Source organism: Ictalurus furcatus, chromosome 1, assembly GCF_023375685.1.
Source record: "Ictalurus furcatus strain D&B chromosome 1, Billie_1.0, whole genome shotgun sequence".
Taxonomy (NCBI): Eukaryota; Metazoa; Chordata; class Actinopteri; order Siluriformes; family Ictaluridae; genus Ictalurus; species Ictalurus furcatus.
The window spans coordinates 4,791,077-4,812,029 of NC_071255.1; the positions used below are offsets into that span (position 1 = coordinate 4,791,077).

General features: G+C 38.9%; 2 protein-coding genes across 3 annotated transcripts in view; one reads left to right on the forward strand and one right to left on the reverse strand.

Moving 5' to 3' along the window:
- Nucleotides 1-7,349, forward strand: part of dnah5 (dynein, axonemal, heavy chain 5) — a 109,248-nt gene extending 101,899 nt beyond the window's left edge. The window contains exons 76-79 of the mRNA XM_053621281.1: nucleotides 726-938; nucleotides 3,285-3,437; nucleotides 3,742-3,973; nucleotides 6,407-7,349. Coding sequence (XP_053477256.1) covers nucleotides 726-938; nucleotides 3,285-3,437; nucleotides 3,742-3,973; nucleotides 6,407-6,558 — 750 coding nt within the window. The 3' untranslated portion in view covers nucleotides 6,559-7,349. The remainder of the gene's footprint in view (nucleotides 1-725; nucleotides 939-3,284; nucleotides 3,438-3,741; nucleotides 3,974-6,406) is intronic.
- Nucleotides 7,350-9,932: 2,583 nt separating this feature from the next.
- The window catches only part of adcy2a (adenylate cyclase 2a), a 221,428-nt gene continuing 210,407 nt past the window's right edge, over nucleotides 9,933-20,953 (reverse strand). For both annotated transcript variants that reach the window (XM_053621189.1, XM_053621180.1), the window contains exons 19-25: nucleotides 20,252-20,336; nucleotides 14,784-14,942; nucleotides 13,603-13,749; nucleotides 13,417-13,518; nucleotides 12,258-12,372; nucleotides 10,572-10,696; nucleotides 9,933-10,341 (exon numbers count right to left, since the gene is read on the reverse strand). In XM_053621189.1, the coding sequence (XP_053477164.1) occupies nucleotides 10,162-10,341; nucleotides 10,572-10,696; nucleotides 12,258-12,372; nucleotides 13,417-13,518; nucleotides 13,603-13,749; nucleotides 14,784-14,942; nucleotides 20,252-20,336 (913 nt within the window). In that variant the 3' untranslated portion in view covers nucleotides 9,933-10,161. The remainder of the gene's footprint in view (nucleotides 10,342-10,571; nucleotides 10,697-12,257; nucleotides 12,373-13,416; nucleotides 13,519-13,602; nucleotides 13,750-14,783; nucleotides 14,943-20,251; nucleotides 20,337-20,953) is intronic.

Here is a 20,953-nt window from a genome sequence, read left to right on the forward strand (position 1 = left end):
TCCATCACTGAACCCTTGATAACTTTAGTTTGATGTGATGGGCTTAAAGTTAAAACTCTAATGATTCTCATACTCAAGTTTCTGTTAAAACAGTTAGCACTATTTGACTATACAGTGACATAAGAGAATCATAAATCACTCTCTCCGGCATGGCCCAGAAGAGGATGATGGCCCTTTTGAGTCTGGTTCCTCTTAAGGTTTCAGGGAGTGTTTCCTTTCCACCGTTGCCTCTGGCTTGCTCATTAGGGATACATTTAAATGTTGATTTATCTGGATTTCTAGCTGCTGTGTGACAATGTCCATTGTTAAAAGCGCTATATAAATGAAAACTGAATCGAATTGAATTGAGATGTTATGTGCTGCAAAATTGTTTACGCCCTTTAAAAAAAAAAGTATAACTGCAGATGCTTAAGAGACCAGCAGGTACTAATTGGTATCCACTTATTATTCCTCTCAAATTAGCACTGACCCGGGTCACCGGCTGCTTTTTTTTGCTCCCTCGTTATTAACGCACTCTGAATCCAGACCTTTTATCTTTTCACTGCCTAAAAGCTTTTACAGTATACATAGTGGACAGGTAATCACTGGTCAGAGAACATTGTGTGTTAGGAACATATGTACTGTTTTAAATGAATATGCTGGGTCACAACCATTTTATTTAAGATCGATTACAAATTCATATGATGGTATTGGTGTGTGTGTGTGTGTGTGTGTGTGTGTGATAGGTGAAGGAGAGACTGATTAAAATGGGTCCGCTACAACCAATGAACATCTTCCTGCGTCAGGAGATCGAACGAATGCAGCGTGTGTTGGTCCTGGTGAGGAACACACTCACGGAGCTCAAGCTGGCCATCGACGGCACTATTGTCATGAGCGAAAGCCTGCGTGATGCGCTTGACTGCATGTATGATGCCCGCGTCCCTGCCCGCTGGGAAAAGGTCAGCGATTTACATGTGGCCCCACCCAACATTTTTCATGCAACTGTGAAATATATTTCTTCAATGTTAATTTCTCAACTGCTTCATATATTTCACTCCACATGGTTTCAATGAAGGGGGAAATAATAATAATAATAATAATAATAATAATAATAATAGTAAATGCCATTCGAAAGCCCAAAATGTCTTTTTAAGATTATTAATTTAGTTTCCACTGTTTAGCAAACTATTTTTTTTAAATAATAAATATTTTACAGTGAAACCTTTTTATACAACTTGAATTGTGTGAATATACAGTATCTCACAAAAGTGAGTACACCCCTCACATTTTTGTAAATATTTGATTATAACTTTTCATGTGACAACACTGAAGAAATGACACTTTGCTACAATGTAAAGTAGTGAGTGTACAGCTTGTGTAACCGTGTAAATTTGCTGTCCCCTCAAAATAACTCAACACACAGCCATTAATGTCTAAACCGCTGGCAACAAATGTGAGTACACCCCTAAGTGAAAATGTCCATATTGGGCCCAAAGTGTCAATATTCTGTGTGGCCACCATTATTTTCCAGCACTGCCTTTACCATCTTGGGCACGGAGTTCACCAGAGCTTCACAGGTTGCCACTGGAGTCCTCTTCCACTCCTCCAGGACGACATAACGGAGCTGGTAGATGTTAGAGACCTTTTGCTCATCCACCTTCCGTTTGAGGATGCCCCACAGATGCTTAATAGTGTTTAGGTCTGGAGACATGCTTGGCCAGTCCATCACCTTCACCCTCAGCTTCTTTAGCAAGGCAGTGGTCGTCTTGGAGGTTTGTTTGGGTCGTTATCATGCTGGAATACTGCATACTGATCATGCTCTGCTTCAGTATGTCACAGTACATGTTGGCATTCATGGTTCCCTCAATGAATAGACATATGAGTGCTGCCAGAATTGCTGCAGAGGTTGAAGGGGTCGGGTGTCAGCCTTTCAGTGCTCAGACCGTACACCACACACTGCATCAAATTGGTCTGTATGGCTGTTGTCCCAGAAGGAAGCCTCTTCTAAAGATGAGGCACAAGAAAGCCCGCAAACAGTTTGCTGAAGACAAGCAGACTAAGGACATGGATTACTGGAACCAAGATAAACTTATTTGGTTCAGATGGTGTCAAGCATGTTTCGCTGCAACCAGGTGAGGAGTACAAAGACAAGTGTGTCTTGCCTACAGTCAAGCATGGTGGTGGGAGTGTCATGGTCTGGGGCTGCATGAGTGCTGCCGGTACTGGGGAGCTACAGTTCATTGAGGAAACCATGAATTCCAACATGTACTGTGACATACTGAAGCAGAGCATGATCCCCTCCCTTCGGTGACTGGGCCACAGGGCAGTATTCCAGCATGATAACAACCCCAAACACACCTCCAAGACGACCACTGCCTTGCTAAAGTAGCTGAGGGTGAAGGTGATGGACTAAACCCTATTGAGCATCTGTGGGGCATCCTCAAACGTAAGGTGGAGGAGCACAAGGTCTCTAACATCCACCAGCTCCATGATGTCATCATGGAGGAGTGGAAGAGGACTCCAGTGGCAACCTGTGAAGCTCTGGTGAACTCCATGGCCAAGAGCATTAAGGCAGTGCTGGAAAATAATGGTGGCCACACAAAATATTGACACTTTGGGCCCAATTTGGACATTTTCACTTAGGGGTGTACTCACTTTTGTTGCCAGCGGTTTAGACATTAATGGCTGTGTGTTGAGTTATTTTGAGGGTACAGCAAATTTACACCGTTACACAAGCTGTACACTCACTACTTTACATTGTAGCAAAGTGTCATTTCTTCAGTGTTGTCACATGAAAAGTTATAATCAAATATTTACAAAAATGTGAGGGGTGTACTCACTTTTGTGAGATACTGTATATGGATTTGGATTTTAATGGATTAATGTATTTTTAGAGCAGCACGAATTCATTCCAGGTGTAGTTTCAGATGTCCTGAATTTATTAATGCCCCTGGTTTAATTTTTATTAAGAGCAGTCAGATGTTGAATTAACTGAGAGGTCAAGAGTGCAACTCTAGTGATGTGTGTCTGAATAATAATAGAAATATGAGGAAAAGAATGGGTTTAAAGACTTATGAATATTAATGTCTTTGGTAATTTTGTGTTTAACACACTTGTCAGGTTCTTTCGGTTCAGCGCCATAATAGAAGAGACTAACTCCTGAATGACAATGATCAGTTGAATATTGAACAATTCCTTTTGTGTGTGTGTGTTTCTTGTGCTCTTTATTTTTTAAATATGTCCTGATTGAATCATTTCATTTCTGTCTATTTGCTTTAGTGTGCTTGCGCTTGTGTTTGTTTTAGGCCTCCTGGGCCTCCAGTACTCTTGGCTTCTGGTTCACCGAGCTTTTGGAGCGAAACCGTCAGTTTCAGTCCTGGATCTTCGAGGGACGTCCCAACTGCTTCTGGATGACAGGCTTCTTCAACCCACAGGGCTTCCTTACAGCCATGAGACAGGTGACCCACACATACTGTACACACATTGCAGTATAACTATCCTTGTGGGGACCAGATATCACAGTGGCATATGAGGACCTTTGGCTCATCCTTAAGTTTATGGGTGGGAACAGTGGTGTGATATGAAAGTGTGCAGGGTTTGCTTATGTATATGGGACCCAGACTCTTCAGGGGCACAGCTACGAGGCAGCTGGTACACTGATACACTCGCAAACTGTTCATCCTTCCGTATAAGTACATATAAATATGAAGTTAAGCCGATTTCGGTACCAGATTTCACAATGTCCATTTTCGAACCCTGCAGGAGATCACTCGTGCTAACAAAGGATGGGCCCTGGACCGCATGGTTCTGTGCAACGAAGTGACCAAGTGGATGAAGGATGACATCACGGTGCCACCACAGGAAGGTGTCTACGTCTATGGGTTGTATCTGGATGGAGCCAGTTGGGACCGCAGGAACTGTAGACTCATCGACTCCAAGCCCAAAGTCCTGTTTGAAATGATGCCTGTAATCAGGATGTATGCCGAGAACAACGGTGAGACACATTTATTTGTTTTAAGTAACATGACAATTTGAATTATTTTTTTGCTTAATAACGTCAAGAGAGAGAAAAACCTCTAGGATTAGCAGTTAATTTGAAGGTGAAACTAGAGTCAGGTGTTCAATCAGTGGAGTGACATTTCAGGTGAGTGAGCACCCGGTTATATTTAAAGAACGTGTTTGTGGAAGTGTATCATCACTCTAACAAAGGAGATTTCTGAGGACCTCAGAAAAAGATTTGTTGATGCTCAGCAGGCTGGAAAAGACCAAACAAAACCATCTAAAGGGGTTGGACTCCACCAATCCACAGTCAGACAGATTGTGTACAAATGGAGGAAATTCAAGACCGTTGTTAGGCTCCCCAGGAGTGAAGACCAACAACGATCACTCCAAGAGCAAGACGTGTAATAGTCTACGAGGTCACAAAGGAACCCAGGGCAACTTCAAAGCAAATAAAGACCTCTCTCACATTGGCTAATGTTCATGAGTCCACCATCAGGAGAACACTGAACAACAATAGTGTGCATGGCAGGGCTGCAAGAAGAATGTCACTGCTCTCCAAAAAGAACAGTGCTGCTCCTCTGCAGTTTTCTAAAAATCTTATGGACAAGCCAGAAGGGAATGCCTTATGTTTTGAGAAAGGAAAACACTGCATTCCCGCACAAGAACCTAACCCATCTGTGAAACATGGTGGTGGTAGTGTCATGGTTTGGGCCTGTTTTGGTGCTTCTGGGGCAGGACAGCTTGCCATCAATGATGGAACAATGAATTCTGAATTACACCAGCGAATTATATGTCAGGACATCTGTCCATGAACTGAATCTGAAGAGAAAGTGGGTCATGCAGCAAGACAACCACCCTAAGACCAAAGTTGTTCTACCAAAGAATGGTTAAAGAAGAATAAAGTTAATGTTTTGGAACGGCCTAGTCAAAGTCCTGACCTTAATCCAGTAGAAATTGGTGTGGTTGGTGAGTGGAGCCTAATTTATTCGTGGAGAAGAAATTAAATTATTAATATTTTGGCATCCTAAGTGGGAACAAAAAGAGTCTTGGGGTAAAATGAGGTCCAGTAGCAAGAGAGGAAAAACAAAGCCATTGTTTGATTCCTAAACCCTGCAGCACTCCTAATTTAAATACGTTTCAGTTACCACGGTTAAATTCATCTAACATTTGAGTACACAGTCAGCTTTTCAGAGAATAACTCTTCTAAGCCTAGGGGTCTGAGGTGCTAGTTCATGATGATACAAAAGTCTGATTCCAATACCAAGGACTATTTATTTAGCAAAATATAATAAAGGATTGGACACAGCTTATACTTACTGATCATGAGCAAATTTACTTAACATTATTTAGAAATATTTATACCCTTTATGGAAATAAGTAAATGTGAAGAAATACAAATATGTTATCTTTTGATCTTAAACACCATATAGTTTTGTTTTAAAACAATTTTATTTTCCAACAAAAAGTTTCCTTCTTACAAAAAGTAATGCAATACCTTCCCCCAGACATTGGCTTCAGAATGATTGCCACCCCCACAGTTAATATTTGGTGAGCATCTGAAGCTTCTTCTAATCTTATTTCATATTGTCTGCAGGTATTGTCAAGTTAAACGTGACTTTTTTTTTTTTTTTTTTTTTTTTAAGGAATTTCAAATGTAATTTACGAGCACATTTGCCGTGATGATACACCAAATATAAAAATGCACACTTCCAGAAAAGAATGAATAAAAAAATGTATGTTCACTTGAACACTTTCTAATGTTCTTTGCTGTTTCTTACTAAAATGATTATACAGCAGCTCCTTAACTATGTATGCTAATGAGCTGTAATAATTGAAACGTCAAGATTTGTATGTGTCAGATACAAAATAAGCATATTATGCGTTTATGCATATATTAAAAATATGGAACTGTTTGTAAAGGTGCCTGAATAAATAAATAGACAGACGAATTTGTGTAAAATGGCCTTTATCTGGCTTTATCTTATAAATACTGGGAAAAGACTGTCCAAGTTAAAGGTACAACAGTCAAATTTTATTTTATTTTTTAAAATTCCTTACTTGTACAAACAACCTGGAAAGACTGGATACACTCACTATCCACTTTATTAGGAACACCTGTACAACTGCAAATTCATGCACATTCATCTAACCGTTAAAGACTTAATCTTGGGGGACGATAAATAAATAAAACCATCATCCATTGGAGCATCTATTCCGGGATGTTTTTAGCTTAAAATATGACAGTTAATAGTTATTGTGTGTAAGGCCTTCAGTTTGTAAAATTCAAACAAATTAAGTCTTTGACAGGTTCTGATGAAATAATGATGCTAGCTCACTCAGACTTTTAAATATTACCATACTGCATGCAAATAATGTTAAAATTGCGTAAGACTGGAATTATTAATATAGTTTGGCTGATTCTCAGGTGTGAAGGACCCTCGCTTCTACTCCTGCCCTATTTATAAGAAGCCCGTGAGGACAGACTTGAACTGCATAGCAGCTGTGGACTTGAAGACAACTCAGCCGCCTGAGTACTGGATCTTACGAGGTGTAGCTCTACTGTGTGATGTGAAATAATGTCTGTATGCTAGATCTCGATCTGCTTACGTACACTACTAAGACAGACTCAGGACTCAGAGCTGTCATTACGGATACATTAATGGCTAGAGTTGGAGCCAAAATCTGAATTTACTTGCAAGATCTGATTATTTTGCCATATATAAATGAGTATTTTCATCATTTTCATTTATAATTATGAGTAAGGAAGAAAGCATGACAGGGCATGTTGATATAGGAAGATATTCAAAGACAGCGGCGGTACGGTACGAGTTACTGTTACCATCCTGAAGCTGATTATCTTACTAATAAGACACAAAACCATAGCTAGTCATACTTCCGAGAAACTGTAAAGTTCTCCGTCCTAAACATGTTCCTAAATCGGAAAGATTAATGACCGTTACCAAGCCCCGAACCTGGAGACTCCTTCCATAAATGTTAACTAAATATATCCTAACAGGAAGCGTCACCATATCAATGATTCTAAGTTTCTCTTTGTTAAGTAACATGTGTTACTTTGTTCACTGTTTGGCTTAGATGCAAGTTGTTACTATAGAAAAGATATGATTTTAGAACGAGCGTGATTTGAATTAGAAGTGTTGTTAGAGAAAATTATTCCACACCTTCTGACCAATCAGAATTGAGAATTCAAGAGTGCTGTGATAAATAATACTGTATATATATATAGTTTTAATTAAACCCAGATTTTTAAATTACTCTGATAATAAATTCTGAATTACTTCCAGATCTCTGTGTACCGAGTCAGACTTTGTATCATATGAAGCAGTGCATTAGGGCTTGTCTTTTTCCCAGCGTGCATTGTTCTCTTACTTGACAAGCCTCGGGGCCTCCCGGCGGCAGCTGCAGCAGCTCAGGAAGCATGTGTGTGCAAAGAAAAGGGCACAGCTACAGTACGTCTGTTTAATTAGCAGGTATGATCAGGTGCACAAAGCTTCTTATTAACAAACTCACTAACTTCCACAAGACTGTACGGATGTGCTACATCACACGCTTCATCTAGTTGCTCATAAATTCTTATTTATTCTGAAATCCTCTCTGCTGGTAAAATAAATAAATAAATGAATTTATTTATATATATATTTATTATTATTATTTTTAAAACAGCCAAATGTTGTAACTCAAATGGTACATTTTCTCATTCTGAACAAGTAATTCCACAAGGTAAGTGTACCTAATAAACTGGAAACTCTAAGGAGCCAGTTTAGCAAACGCTGTTGTAAAAACAGTGGATCTGACTACAGTTGTCTAGCTTAGTATGAACATCAGGCTTTGATCAGGTTGTCGGATTGCTACGTATGTGCCATGGCAAAACAAACATAAGCCAGTCTATTCAGTTTGTAAACATTTACTGGCCTCTCAAAATGTCTGCCACAGTTGGAGAGGAATGTTTAAATGTATTATTATTATTATTATTTTAATATCTTCTTTCACTTTTGGCTTTAAAATGGTAGATCTGTACATCTGGGTTTTTCCCAGGCAGCCCCACACACCCGGTTGCCAGGGTCATGTTTATTTTTATGCCAAATGTGGCTAGTTTGGGAACAAGGTTGCTGCTGGGGAGATCAAGTCTGCGGGGTTGTTTTAGTCCGCAGCTTCCATGATATTGTTTTAAAGCAATAATCAGAATAAAATCTAATCAAACACGAGCTAGGGCAGACAAAGGAAAAGTGTAACATCACGTCATGAGAGCGAAGACTAGAGGTAATTTATTCTACGATGTGTAGTAGTAAGAATGCTGGGCTAAATATGAAGGAAAACATTGTGAAGATTGGAGAAATGGGGGATTATGGCATGGATAACGACCGTACCAAATACTTACCTCAAATCAGAAATGTGGCGATCTTGTTTCCTACACAAAGGAATAAAAATGCAAGAAAAATGCATTTTCCTTTCCCATTGGCTGAAAGTTTTGTGCTAGGGTCAGGTTTTTTCGTGCTGTTTTTTTTTTTTTTTTTTTAACTGTAGTTGGGCTGGAAGTCTTGCTGAGACTTGCACACTGCACACATATGCCATCTGGCATGTTTCCAAAAAGACAAGATTGCAAAATAAACAAACAAATAAATAAATAAATAACCAGATTGTCCTAACACAGTGTTAATTGTGGCCTTTTAGCCACGTACGGCAGATATTGTCTACTGTATACGGACAAGCAAAGGAAAAATACAAGATCTTTTCATAATATTTATTGGTTTAAAGCCCATCTCATTATATAACTAGGCCATACACCTCAATTTCCGATGTGCTATGTGTTCTGAAATGCTTTTCTGCTCATCACAGTTGTAAAGAGTGATTGCCATAGACTTCCCGCCACCTCGAACTAGTCCACAACTGTTGCTCACTGGAGGTTTTACGTACATTTTTCACAACATTCTGTATGAAATGACCTTTTTTTTTTTAGGCACCAGACCTTTACAGCCACCTGTTTATTAAATAAAAAAATAAATAAATAAAGTAAATAAATTAAAAAAGGGGCCCACAGTTTCAGTCTATAAGGTACAAGCTCTAAACAGTAACAAAATATGAATTCGGCTATTATTGTGTAAAAAAATCTGGAATGAAGTCAACAAGATACAAGTGAGGCAAATCAGGCCCTTAAGTGGTATAAACGGAAAAGATTCGTTGATGTTATTATAATATTATACTTATTATTTTATATATATATATATATATATATATATATATATATATATATATATATATATATATATACATATATATATATATATATATATATATATATTTTTTTTTTTTTTTTCTCTCCCTCTCTCCTTCTGTCGAGCCACACACGATTTTATGTGGATACTAGTGATCCTGATCCTCTCTGCTCTCCGGACCTGCCTGATCCGTTTCGGATGCCCTACCTCTGGATGGAGCTCTCATCTACTCCAATTCCAGATTACTGGGACTACGGCTGCTTCTAAGGCCAAACAGGCTTCATATAAAACCATAATGAACTTTTTCACACTATCTGTTGTTACCCAGATGAGGATGAGTTCCCTTCTGAGTCGGGTTCCTCTCAAGGTTTCTTCCTCTTAACATTAGGGAGTTTTTCCTTGCCACCGTCGCCATTCAGTGGTTTGCTCAGTTGGAATAAATTTGCACCTTTAATATCTATGTACCGTGTTGATATTTCTGTAGAGTTGCTTTGAGACAATGTCTATTTTAAAAAGCGCTATCCAAATAAAATTGAATTGAATTGAATTATACGGCTACGCCTTATATTAACAGCCCTCAACTCGGACCCCTTTGAGGAAACCATTCAGAAGAAAGAGATCAGAAGTACATATAAAGTTTAATGATTAAGTTTTGTTGGGTTTTTTTTTTTACAAAAAAGAAAATCTTTTCTTTCTTTTTTTTTTTTTTTTTTTTTTTACAAAATGGAAAAAAAAATCATAAACAATGGCATTAATACATCAAAACACTTTTTCGGTTGTATTTGGTTTTCTTACAAAAGAATTGCTACCGTACTTACATGTTGTACCCTGTGCACAAACCCTGCTTATGAGAAACTACCGGAATGCTATCGCTTGACATACATCCAAGATCTCGTGCATCTACAGGACAAGGCGGATTATTTACAAGTGTCTCAGCCGCTCGACGTTCTTAATTGACTTTGTTGAGCTCGTCGGCTAACGGCATTACGTTCCCTTGTGAAAGTGACCTGGACATCTCCGTATGGACGAAATAAGTTTTGAGCTCCCCTTTGCCCTTGACGTTGATGATTCCTCGGCATGAGCACAAGTAGCCAAGTGTTAACAAGATGCGACTCGTCTCCTCCGTCACCTAGAGAAAAAAAAGAAGTGTTTTTTCTGGTTGTTTATTGTTTTTACGCCACCACATCTGGCACACTTTGTTTGGAGCACTTTATTGGGCAAGCACTGAAGCACCGGGACATGCACTTCTCTTGGTCTACACAGTGGTTGTGAGTCACGGCACTTTGCATTTATATTTAATGCTCTCTGATACTGCTCTGCTCACTTGAATACAGTTTAAGGGATAAGAACTGAACTAACCTGTATTTTCCCAAGCACTCCTGTGCTGTCCATTCGGCTTGCTACATTCACCGTGTTGCCCCAGATGTCGTATTGCGGTTTCTGGGCTCCGATGACACCCGCGATAACAGGTCCGTGGTTAATACCTGCATGTGGAGAGAACCTCGTATTTAGCCTCAACACTGATAATGATAAAAGGTGCTGCTTTTTTCTTTTTTTTTACCACACCTGTTAGTCCAAATTACAGTATAAACTGATACTTTTGGTTCATTTGGTTTTGGTTTGGTTTCACACTGCACATAAATAAACAAAAGGAAAACTCAATAAGGGATCACTTATTGCCCAGAAATACTAATATAGTTAGACCATTAATGTAATTTAACTTTATGGATTTTTCAACACCTCCCTTTTGACAAGTGCTGAAAAGATCTCTAGGTTTTGATTTGATTAGCTGGAAAACATTAACTAGTCAAGAGCAATTACTAGCTGCCCATTTTCCATGGAAAATGAGTAAATCTGATCAGATTTTATTTTTGGACTGTGTGTGCAATACACTCCAGCCTTAATTGAATAGCTGTAATTGAATTGATTTCACCCTGGCCAACTATGCTTTCACACTGCCAAGCTAATTAATTTAGCGAACAAACTAAAATGACATAACAGTTATGGTGATTTAACATGACTGTTTTTTATTTATTTATGGACAGATGAATGGAGAGACCTTCACTGAACCAGATCAGCATGCTTTTCATATAATAATAATAATAATAATAATAATAATAATAGGGCGCACACTTCCAGGGTCGGGGGTTCGATTCCCACCGTGGCCCTGTGTGTGCGGAGTTTGCATGTTCTCCCCGTTCTGCGGGGGTTTCCTCCGGGTTCTCCGGTTTCTTCCCCCAGTCCAAAGACATGCATGGTAGGCTGATTGGAATGTCCAAAGTGTCCGTAGTGTATGAATGGGTGTGTGAGTGTGTATGTGAGTGTGCCCTGCGATGGACTGGCACCCTGTCCAGGGTGTACCCCGCCTTGTGCCTGATGCTCCCTGGGATAGGCTCCAGGTTCCCCTGTGACCCTGAAGGAAGGATAAGCGGTATAGAAGATGGATGGATGGATGATGATAATAATAATAATAATAATAATAATAATAATAATAATAATAATAATGAGAACGAATCAGCCAGTGCTAAGAAATGAGTTTCCAAGCGCAAGCCAGATCCACTGAAATCCTCCAGTCATGCTTGACGGAGCTCCCTGGAGTCTAAGATGTTACAGCAATCTCACGGCTACTTGATTTAACTCCTGGTAAATCTGCAAGCTTGGCCATGGACTTCTGCCAGGCTCATCTTGAAATGTGCTCAATCAATATGAAAAAAAGAAGGTGCATTTCTCCCTTTAATTGCTGCATCAGTAACGCTTCTTTACTCACTGAAAGTTGGCTTTGAGAAACATCAGGACTGGTGTGTTCGCTTCCAATTTTGAGAAATGTCAACTCACTAAGTCCTAGATCTAATATGCAGAAGAAGCTATGAATAATGCAGCTTGTCCAGGGAACCCTGCCATCTCGAAATGTGCGAAGTCAATGCAACTATTAAAGTTTTGGATTAAGGCTAATGCATTTTACTGCCGTAACTTTGACATCTAATATCGCATCATTTGTCAGTATCAATTTCCTTCTGATTTTGCCAGGTCTCATTCCAAACATACCAACTCTTAGCTTGAAGTCGTTGAAGGAATGCTTATTGATGACATCGAGCTTCCCGACCAGAGCGAAGGCGAACTCCACCATGGTGCCGATATGCATGTACTGTCGGTCGTGCTCCTGAAATTTCACACAACGAATGAATTATGAACAGTCTCGAAGCCGTTAAACGCCAAAGAGGTTTAGCCAGTTCAGTGCATCATGTATATCAATAGGTTCCAGTTCAGGAGGTGTCAAGGGTAGAAAGTAATTCTGTCACTCTCTGGGCTTATCCCTTGACTTATTTTCCATGACTGCAAGAGGTCAGAAGGTTCCAACAGCAATAGCTCAGAAATACATTAGCAGTTTGATTTCACAATATTACTCTCTTTATGGAGAAAATGGGTCTCTTCATAGACCTCAGTGGAACATAACTGGGACTTTAGTATGATGGTAGTTTTGTTATTCTGATTACACAATATTTATTATGGACGCATCTATACCAGTACTGATATCGGTTCGATACTCAAAAAGATGCTCCAATACGAACATCTAATACCATGTGATACTATGTAAATAGTGTAAGTCGCCATACTAATGTACATTAGTACATTGAAGCAAACTTTTGCTCTGTGAAATTATCAAGAGGAGGAACTGCAGCAACAAAACAACCTCATAAAATCTCCTACAGCTTTTAAACAGTACCTTTAATAGAAAGCGTGAGGACGGTCGACTGCACAGAGCAATTTAATTTCAAAATAATAAAAAAAAGCGAGCATGGAGTCTGCACTTTGCTCACGAGTCAAGGTGCTATTCTCAGATATTACTCTGTACGCTATGGTTGGCCGTCCTCACGCTCACTATTGAAGATACTGTTTACATGCTGTAGCATCTGAAATGTAAAACTCCGCATGAGGAGGTCATTTTCTAGCAGTATTGGTATCAGTACTCAAGAATAATAATAATGATAATCTAGACTTATATAATATAGTGTTGCCACCTCACATCTCCAGGTTGATCCCTGGTTTGCATGTTCTCTGCAAGTACATGTGGGTTTCCTCTGGGTTCTCCAGTTTCCTCCCACCTCCCTAAAACATGCTGGTAGGTGGCTAGGGCTAAAATAACTCCACCCACCGTGCCACACTATTATCAATGATTCTGCTGCAAAATTGTCGACTGTATTACCTGTGCATGTTCGGGCGTGGCGTTTAACCCTGTAGCTGCCATGTACGTGCTTCCGATGGTCTTAATCTTCTCAACTCCACTAAACTTGGGCTTGGAGAGCAACTGCGTAGGAAAGAGGAGTCCGTAACCAACCCGAAGCATCATTCCATTAGTCATCAGTTAGCACTATTTATAATATATAGTCACCTCATCAAAGTCAGCGATGATTTCGTTCAGCAGCCTCAGACACTCGAGGCCTTCTTTGTTAACATCTGACTCTGTGTAAAACTCTTTGAAGTCCGGGATGGAAGCGAACATCACGCAGACCAGGTCATAGGACTGGTGATACAGATCCTAAGACATACAAGCACACAGATAAGTGAGCTGTGGGAATTGGTTCCAAGCTACCGGAGACTGATTTACACTGCTAAGCTATTACAGGCAAGAAATTTGCTTTCCTCCCCCAAGTTATTCCATGTTTTATTCTGGGGGGTTTTTCTGTTGTGCCGATGCAAATAACTGCTCTCGTCATGCACATTATTACATAGTGTAGCGTAGGCGCCAATAAAATATTTAGCTTGTGGTTGTAAACCCCTCAGAGGCGCTTCAAGTGGGAGGATTCAAATGATCCAAGTGGGAGGATGCAAATGATTCAAGTGAGCCGATTTGAACCCCCAGGTTGAACCACTTTTGCTTTCAGCTTCTATCACAATTGAACTAGAACTCAACAGTTTGCATCCCCAAAACGGTTCCGGAGCTCAAATAAAAACGATGTACGATTTACGGGTTATTTTAAAAATCTGCATGTTTTATTATAACAGACGTCACAAATTATTATCTTCTTTAAAAACATATTTCTATCACAATTGGTAAACTATAGTTTGTTTATTTATTTATTTATTTATTTATTTATTTGACTATTTATTATAACATACACCAGTTGACGATGTATCTCAATCTGTCTTAAGGATGTGCAAACTTTTACACTCAAACGTAAGTGATCAAGAAAGTTTAATATCAGGTTCAAGTGTGTGGAAACATTTGGATCCTTTTCTCAAGGTCCGGAGTTATAAACTTAATTTGGTGTATCTGCTCTGGTTTTAGAACATACGGTTCCTCAACGGTTCTTCAGATAGTGAGCTCGGAAGGAAAAGGCAACTATTGGAATTGTTCCTGAAAATGGTTGAAACCCTTGAAATGGGCTTCCTCAAAAGTTCTTTGGATTGTTATGGGTTCTGTCTTCCTAAATGAAACCCTTCCTTGTATGGTTTTTATACATAACATATATAACATACCCCCCCCCCCCCCACACACACACACACACACACACACACACACACGGTACTAGGTGACATAATTGCATTTGAGAAGGATCCTGTTGCTCCCACCTCGTTCTTCCAGTTTCGGGCCAGGAAGTGTTCTGCCACATGAGCAGGCAAGACGTTCTCCAGCAAAACGCGATTGAGGTTCTCCATGGTCTCAATCTCCTCACACTCCTTCTTGAACTTGTTCTTCCACAGGAAGTCCAACCTACAGTAATATTCAGTCTGTTACAGGAGGACACAGAGGTGAAGAGACGGGAAGTCACCGAGCTCCTTTTACTGACAAGACAACACAGCAGTTCCACAGAGAGAGAGTGAGAGAAGAGACTCAAGCGCTTTGCTGTTAGACAGCTGAATGTCATTCTAATGAAACATCTGACAAACAAGTAAAAGAACGCGACAGAAGCTAAACATGAAACCTTTATAAGATAAAAAAAATGCACAGATTTGACTTATATCACAGTGCTGTTAAATTCTCAAATCTGGTCAGAAGGTGTTGATTACATTTCTATAAAAACGGTAGTGCAAATTCTAGGTTGATATTAATGCATTTGTTCTAATGTGTTGTTTCTATAACAACAGAACACTCACTTGACAGAGTTTCTACATTGTCTACGGCTAATGATAAACTGATAAAACAAAGCAAAAAACAAATCATTGTTGAGGTGGTGAAGTTTTCAGGAAGCAGTCTCTAGTCAGAGTGAAAGCTCTAACTTTAGGTTTTCCCCCACAGGAAAGTCTTCAGGACAGAGGAGTTTGTGCTTTAAGGTTTCGTGACGACAAGACAAGCTTAACATTTTTTTTAAAAATAGCTGCTATAACGTACGTGATTACAAGAACTAACCTGTCATACAGATGTTCCACAACATAAATCCAGACTCACCTACTTTCAAAGAAAGGTGATTTGACTGACATGGCAGATGACCAACCGTAGACCCTAATAGTACAGGATGTGCTGTTACTGGAAAAGAATCAACTCCAGGCTGGTAACAGTAACTCTGTAGGTGTGAACCTATGGTTGCTTATTTGCCTATAACAGCATACCATGCACACAATTGTTTTATTGCCCTAATCAGGCATTCTGATCTCCTTTGGATTCATACGTTGAGGAAAGCTACAGTATGACCATCAAGCACATCTTAAGCCATTAGTTTATTTCTACATGTTAATTTAGGCAATTTTACCCAATTTCAGCTGATCAATTTGGGGGTGGCCTCCTCACCAACCAGTTCCTACCCGGTTTACAGAGTGAAGTCGAATCAACATGGCTGCCCAAACTGTGAACAGTGTAAACATATGCCTTCTCTACTTTTAAATTAGTTTATAGCAGTATTACATGCTTTTGTGGCGGTTTCAATGTGTTTTGTTTTAGTCCCGTCCCCCCCCTTGCCGAAGGTCGCGTTATTACTGTACAATGTGAAAATGACCATTTACCACATGAAAAGAATGTACCGGTTGATTTGAAGTTTGTCGTGATCTTATTTTTTAAACATTGGCAATTTACACGAATCATATCACTACAAATGATACAAATACCAAGTGTATGGCAATGCAAGGGGCGGGGTTAGCTTTCATACTTAAGACTTGATTCATTTGAAAATTGAACGTATTCCATCCACATGAGTCACGCTCGTTCAATGAGAATTTGATTACACTGGAAAAAGGTTTTCATCTACAGTAGGTTGAGAGTATCTTGGTTGTTTTATGTTTTCTGAATGCTCAGCAAAAAAAAAAAATTTTTTTAAATGGAAATCCTTTGAAATTGATTTATCAGTTTTCCAAGGTGTACTATTGGCATTGTTGGGCTTCTTTGAGTAAAATCTGGTCCCTGTCATGTATCAAGAAACTCTGGACTCCACTTCCCATCAGCCACTGCACTGCACTAGCTGTCACATGACCACCTGCACCTGACTCACGTTTGGTTAATGAGCACTCGTGTGTGTGTGTGTGTGTGTGTGTGTGTGTGTGTGTGTGTGTGTGTGTGTGTGTGTGTGTGTGTGTGTGTGTGTGTGTATATAGTCCTTGTCTGCACTGTTTGCTTGTCTTTCGTTGTCCTAGACTCTTGTTGTTCGTGTCTCGGTGTTTTGTTTCATGCCACAGTGTTATTCCAAGTTGTTTTAGTGTCTTTGTCTCATAGTATGTTTGTTTAAATAAATGTTATTATCTGCACTTGCTTCTGGCTCAACCTCGATACGTGACAGACCCAAAGTTTCATTCACTCATTCTTTTGAGTGAGCACTTATCCACTTATCCGGTTATTCAGGGCCATGGTGGATCTGATTTTTGGAAACACAGGACCCAAAAACACAACCCTTATGGTGGGTTGCGAGCAAACACAATCACACCTAAGGGGCAAATAGAGAAATAGGGGCAGCCAGTCTTATGTCCTATGGATACAACAGTATGGTTTTTTAAAAAACCTTTTTAATCTTTTAAGTCAAGAAAACCTGTAACAAAAATAAAACCATGTTTCTGCGATGATCCTGTGGAATCTCTCTGACACGGTATCTGTGCAGGTAGAAACCTCTGCCTCGGGAGTAAATAAATCAAGTCAAACCGTTCAGCCTGAACTATCGACTGCGAGTGAGTTCAGGAAGGGTACGGCATGTGAATCTCCTCTGCCTGCTCAGCTGCTTCAGCTCTACCTGACATCTGTCATATGTCAGGACACCATCCTTTTTTTAAATTTCTTTTTATTTATCATACTCTTGTTATTTGTTCATGAGAGGAAGCAATGTTTGTTTTTTGGTTGGACAAGTATTAGGCTTAGCATTTACACACAAAATAAATTCTCTTCCTGCTTGAGCTTAAATCTATGCTAATTATGGCAAAACTTGCTAATATGCTAATAATGACAAAACAAAACTTGAAGTTTTGTTGAAGGCACTTTTAACCACATCAGAAACTCGGCATGGAGGATTCGCTATATTAGCGTTAACTTTTGGTATTATTATTACATCTGTAGTATTATAAGCTTGGGTATGAGACATTGAAGTTTTGTCATGCATTTTTGGCTGAAATTTATATTTACAGCTCAACAAAGTCTAGACTTTAAAGTTGCATCAAATTCACACCATCAAAATTCATAGACAATTAGAAAGTGCAGCTCAGTTACTGTTTAATTTGATAAGATTCTAATCATACTGTACATGATTCTCAATACATTTTTTTTATTTGTTCTGATTCTTTTGTTTTTTCAAATAAATATTACAACACACATTAGTTCTGGCTGTAATTTTTTTAATATGTCATTGATCTATATTCTATAGCTAATAATAATGGGGTGTTTTTTTTTCTATTTAACAATCAATAATCATTGGTTTTCTTGTTAAGGGCTGTTTATTTAACATTTATAGAAGGAGTCTCCAGTGTGAGCGGTTAGGAACAGTCAGCAAGTTTTCTGCCACTACAAAAGTTATGTCTTTTTTCTGATTTCTCTGTAACATTGTGTCAAGTGTATTTCTTACTTATGACACATAGCTCATCACAGTCATTACTCTTGAAAAAAAAATGCTGTATGTTTAAACATGACAGCTGACATTAAGACAGCATCTATCTATCTATCTATCTATCTATCTATCTATCTGTCTATCTGTCTGTCTGTCTGTCTATTGGTCATACTGCTGCAATTGTTCATAATATTTTCTTCTTATTATTTGATAAACCCCAAAGGTCATTTATATTCCGATGAAGTTAATGCATTTATAGTGTTATAATATAGATTTATGTGTGACTGCATAGTAAAAAAAAAACAAAAAAAAAACCCCAAAATGGTTGTACCGGTGTTTCACTCTAGGTTTTAGTCACTCTATTCTCACCCAAAACCCCAGTGCTATGCATCATCCTGAAGAGAAAGTAGTGGAAGGATGGAGGCACAGGGGAACCAAGTCTCTTGGTGTTCTCGGAAAGTGGAATAGCAAAATAGGCCTTAATTTATTGAACAACCTGATGGATGGAGGTGCTATTTTGGGAATGGCTATGTTTAGCACAGCTCCAGTGCTGTTTTCACCACATTTTTAACATTTCAGACTGGCTTCATTACTCTCACTTCCACGTTGTGAGGTGAGGTGTATTTCCATCATTCAGCACTCTCTCAACCCATTTACACTTGTTTCTGCCTCTTATTCTATTTTCCAGCCGTATGCTTTTTTTTTGTTGTTCCATTTGAAAGAAAGGTGCAGAACAAAAATTAGGGGAAATAGGAAGAAAAATGGCAGAACAAAAACACTGCCTGTCTTATGAAGAGATGAAATGAAGATGAATCAAGCCAGGTTCAGGTTTCTCAACCCAGATCTGATGAAAAACAAGCATAAATGATGTGGTTCTATTTGTGAAATATGATGTAAGGAAATAGATAAAAGTTAACATTAACTCCTAATGCGAATTTATTTCATATCTTGTTTCATGTCTTCATTTGTGAAATTTGCGCAATGAAATGAGGACGTGTGGAGAAAAAAAAAATGAAATGTTGCTGTTTCAAAGGATACCACCTCACAGACACAACTGGCAGAACCAAACAAACTTGCATCAGGATCGAACCAATCACCGAAAATATACTGCTGAGGCAAATGTGGAGTTTGTCGGATGTACTTGACTGGCCGAGTCAAAACATCTGAAGCCTAAAGGCTAACATTATGTCATCACCACTGAGGAAATTGTATGACCATACTGGGTGACTGTCAAATCCAAAATTAAATTAGGCATAAAACACAATGGGGTGAGCTGTTCTAGGAAAATAATCAATGATGGAATTGTGAGATGTGGCCTGATGTGAAGCAGAGTTACTCTTAGCACCCTGAAGTGGTATTTAATGTTGACCATTTAATGTTGTGGAACATCTGCAAAATAAGTTTGTTATCAATTACGTTTTACCAGCTATAAACATATAGAAGCATTCCCTCACCAATACCTCGTTTTTTCTCTCTCGAGGTAAAAAAGACACACAATAAAGTCTTCTGTCCTGAAGACTCCAATAATTGTTGCACTATATTTAACAAAGTTGTTTTTTGTTTTTTTTGATAAAAATTGTTATATTTGAACAAAAGTTCAAAAAGGTTAACCAATAAAGACAATTTTTCACAGCCTTCTTTGCTCATATTTACCAAGGGTGCTAATATTACTGGGGGGCACTGTATATATAAATTTTTATTTAACGTTTCTGGATGAATCATGAGACCTTAGTCGTCATTTATTGGTTTTCTTACAACAAACCAATAAAATACACCAGTGGGTAAAACAGGACGCTACTCCCTCCCCCGAACAGCTGTTCTCTCTATTACTTCCTGTGTTTAAGAAATGTATGTGTGTAGAAGTTCAAAATGATATATTCTTCTTAAAATGTTCAACTGGCGGAACCATTTCAGTAGAAATTTGAATGGGATGGTGCACATGGTGTTTAGCTACAATGCAAAAAAAATTGCTGTCAACAAGAGCAAGACTGTATGAAAATAATGCCATTCAAGAGTCATACAATCTAACCCCAGCTATAAGCATCCAAAAGAAGCAGTAAGAAGAAGAAGAAGTAATTTTCTCACCTGTCTGGCCAGCACAAGCAGGGTCACGAAGAATATGAAAAGTGACACCGAACCCATGGTCTTCAGATCCTTCAGCACTCCTGGCCTTGATATGGAAAATGCAAAAAGAGATAGAGAGAGAGAGAGAGAGAGAGAGAGAGAGAGAGAGAGAGATCTGTAAGTGCAGCTGATTCCCTGTAACAAATAACATCATATTTTGGTCCATGAAAGGCCAGTGAGCCATGTCGTTTCCAGCTGTTTATTAATAAAGAGCGTCACTGTTCATTAGTGTTAACACTGCAGCCAAGCTTTCTGCCCAACCTGCAAGCAAAAACCTTCACACCTGCTTTCCTGACTGAGCTACATTCTGTCCAGATACAGACCTCGAACTATCTGAAAGCTCATTGTTGTTCTTTTATCAACACATTTTGTGATTGTGACATTTTGTACTCAAAACAATGACCTCCAAAGTAGTGGTTTATTATTTTGGTGGTAAAAAAAAATCAATCTAAGTCATGGTTTCCTCTGTCAGGAGGTTCAGTCTTTCAACAAGATGACTGGTTTGAATCGAAGAGGAATGGTACATTTACTGCCGAAAATGATCGACACAAATGGATGGTATTCTTTCAGGCTATAGTAAGGATTTTACAATTTACAGCCTTTCAACTTTCAGTGGTTTTGCCATAAAAAAAAACAACAGTTCTGCAGTAACTAATGGAAAAA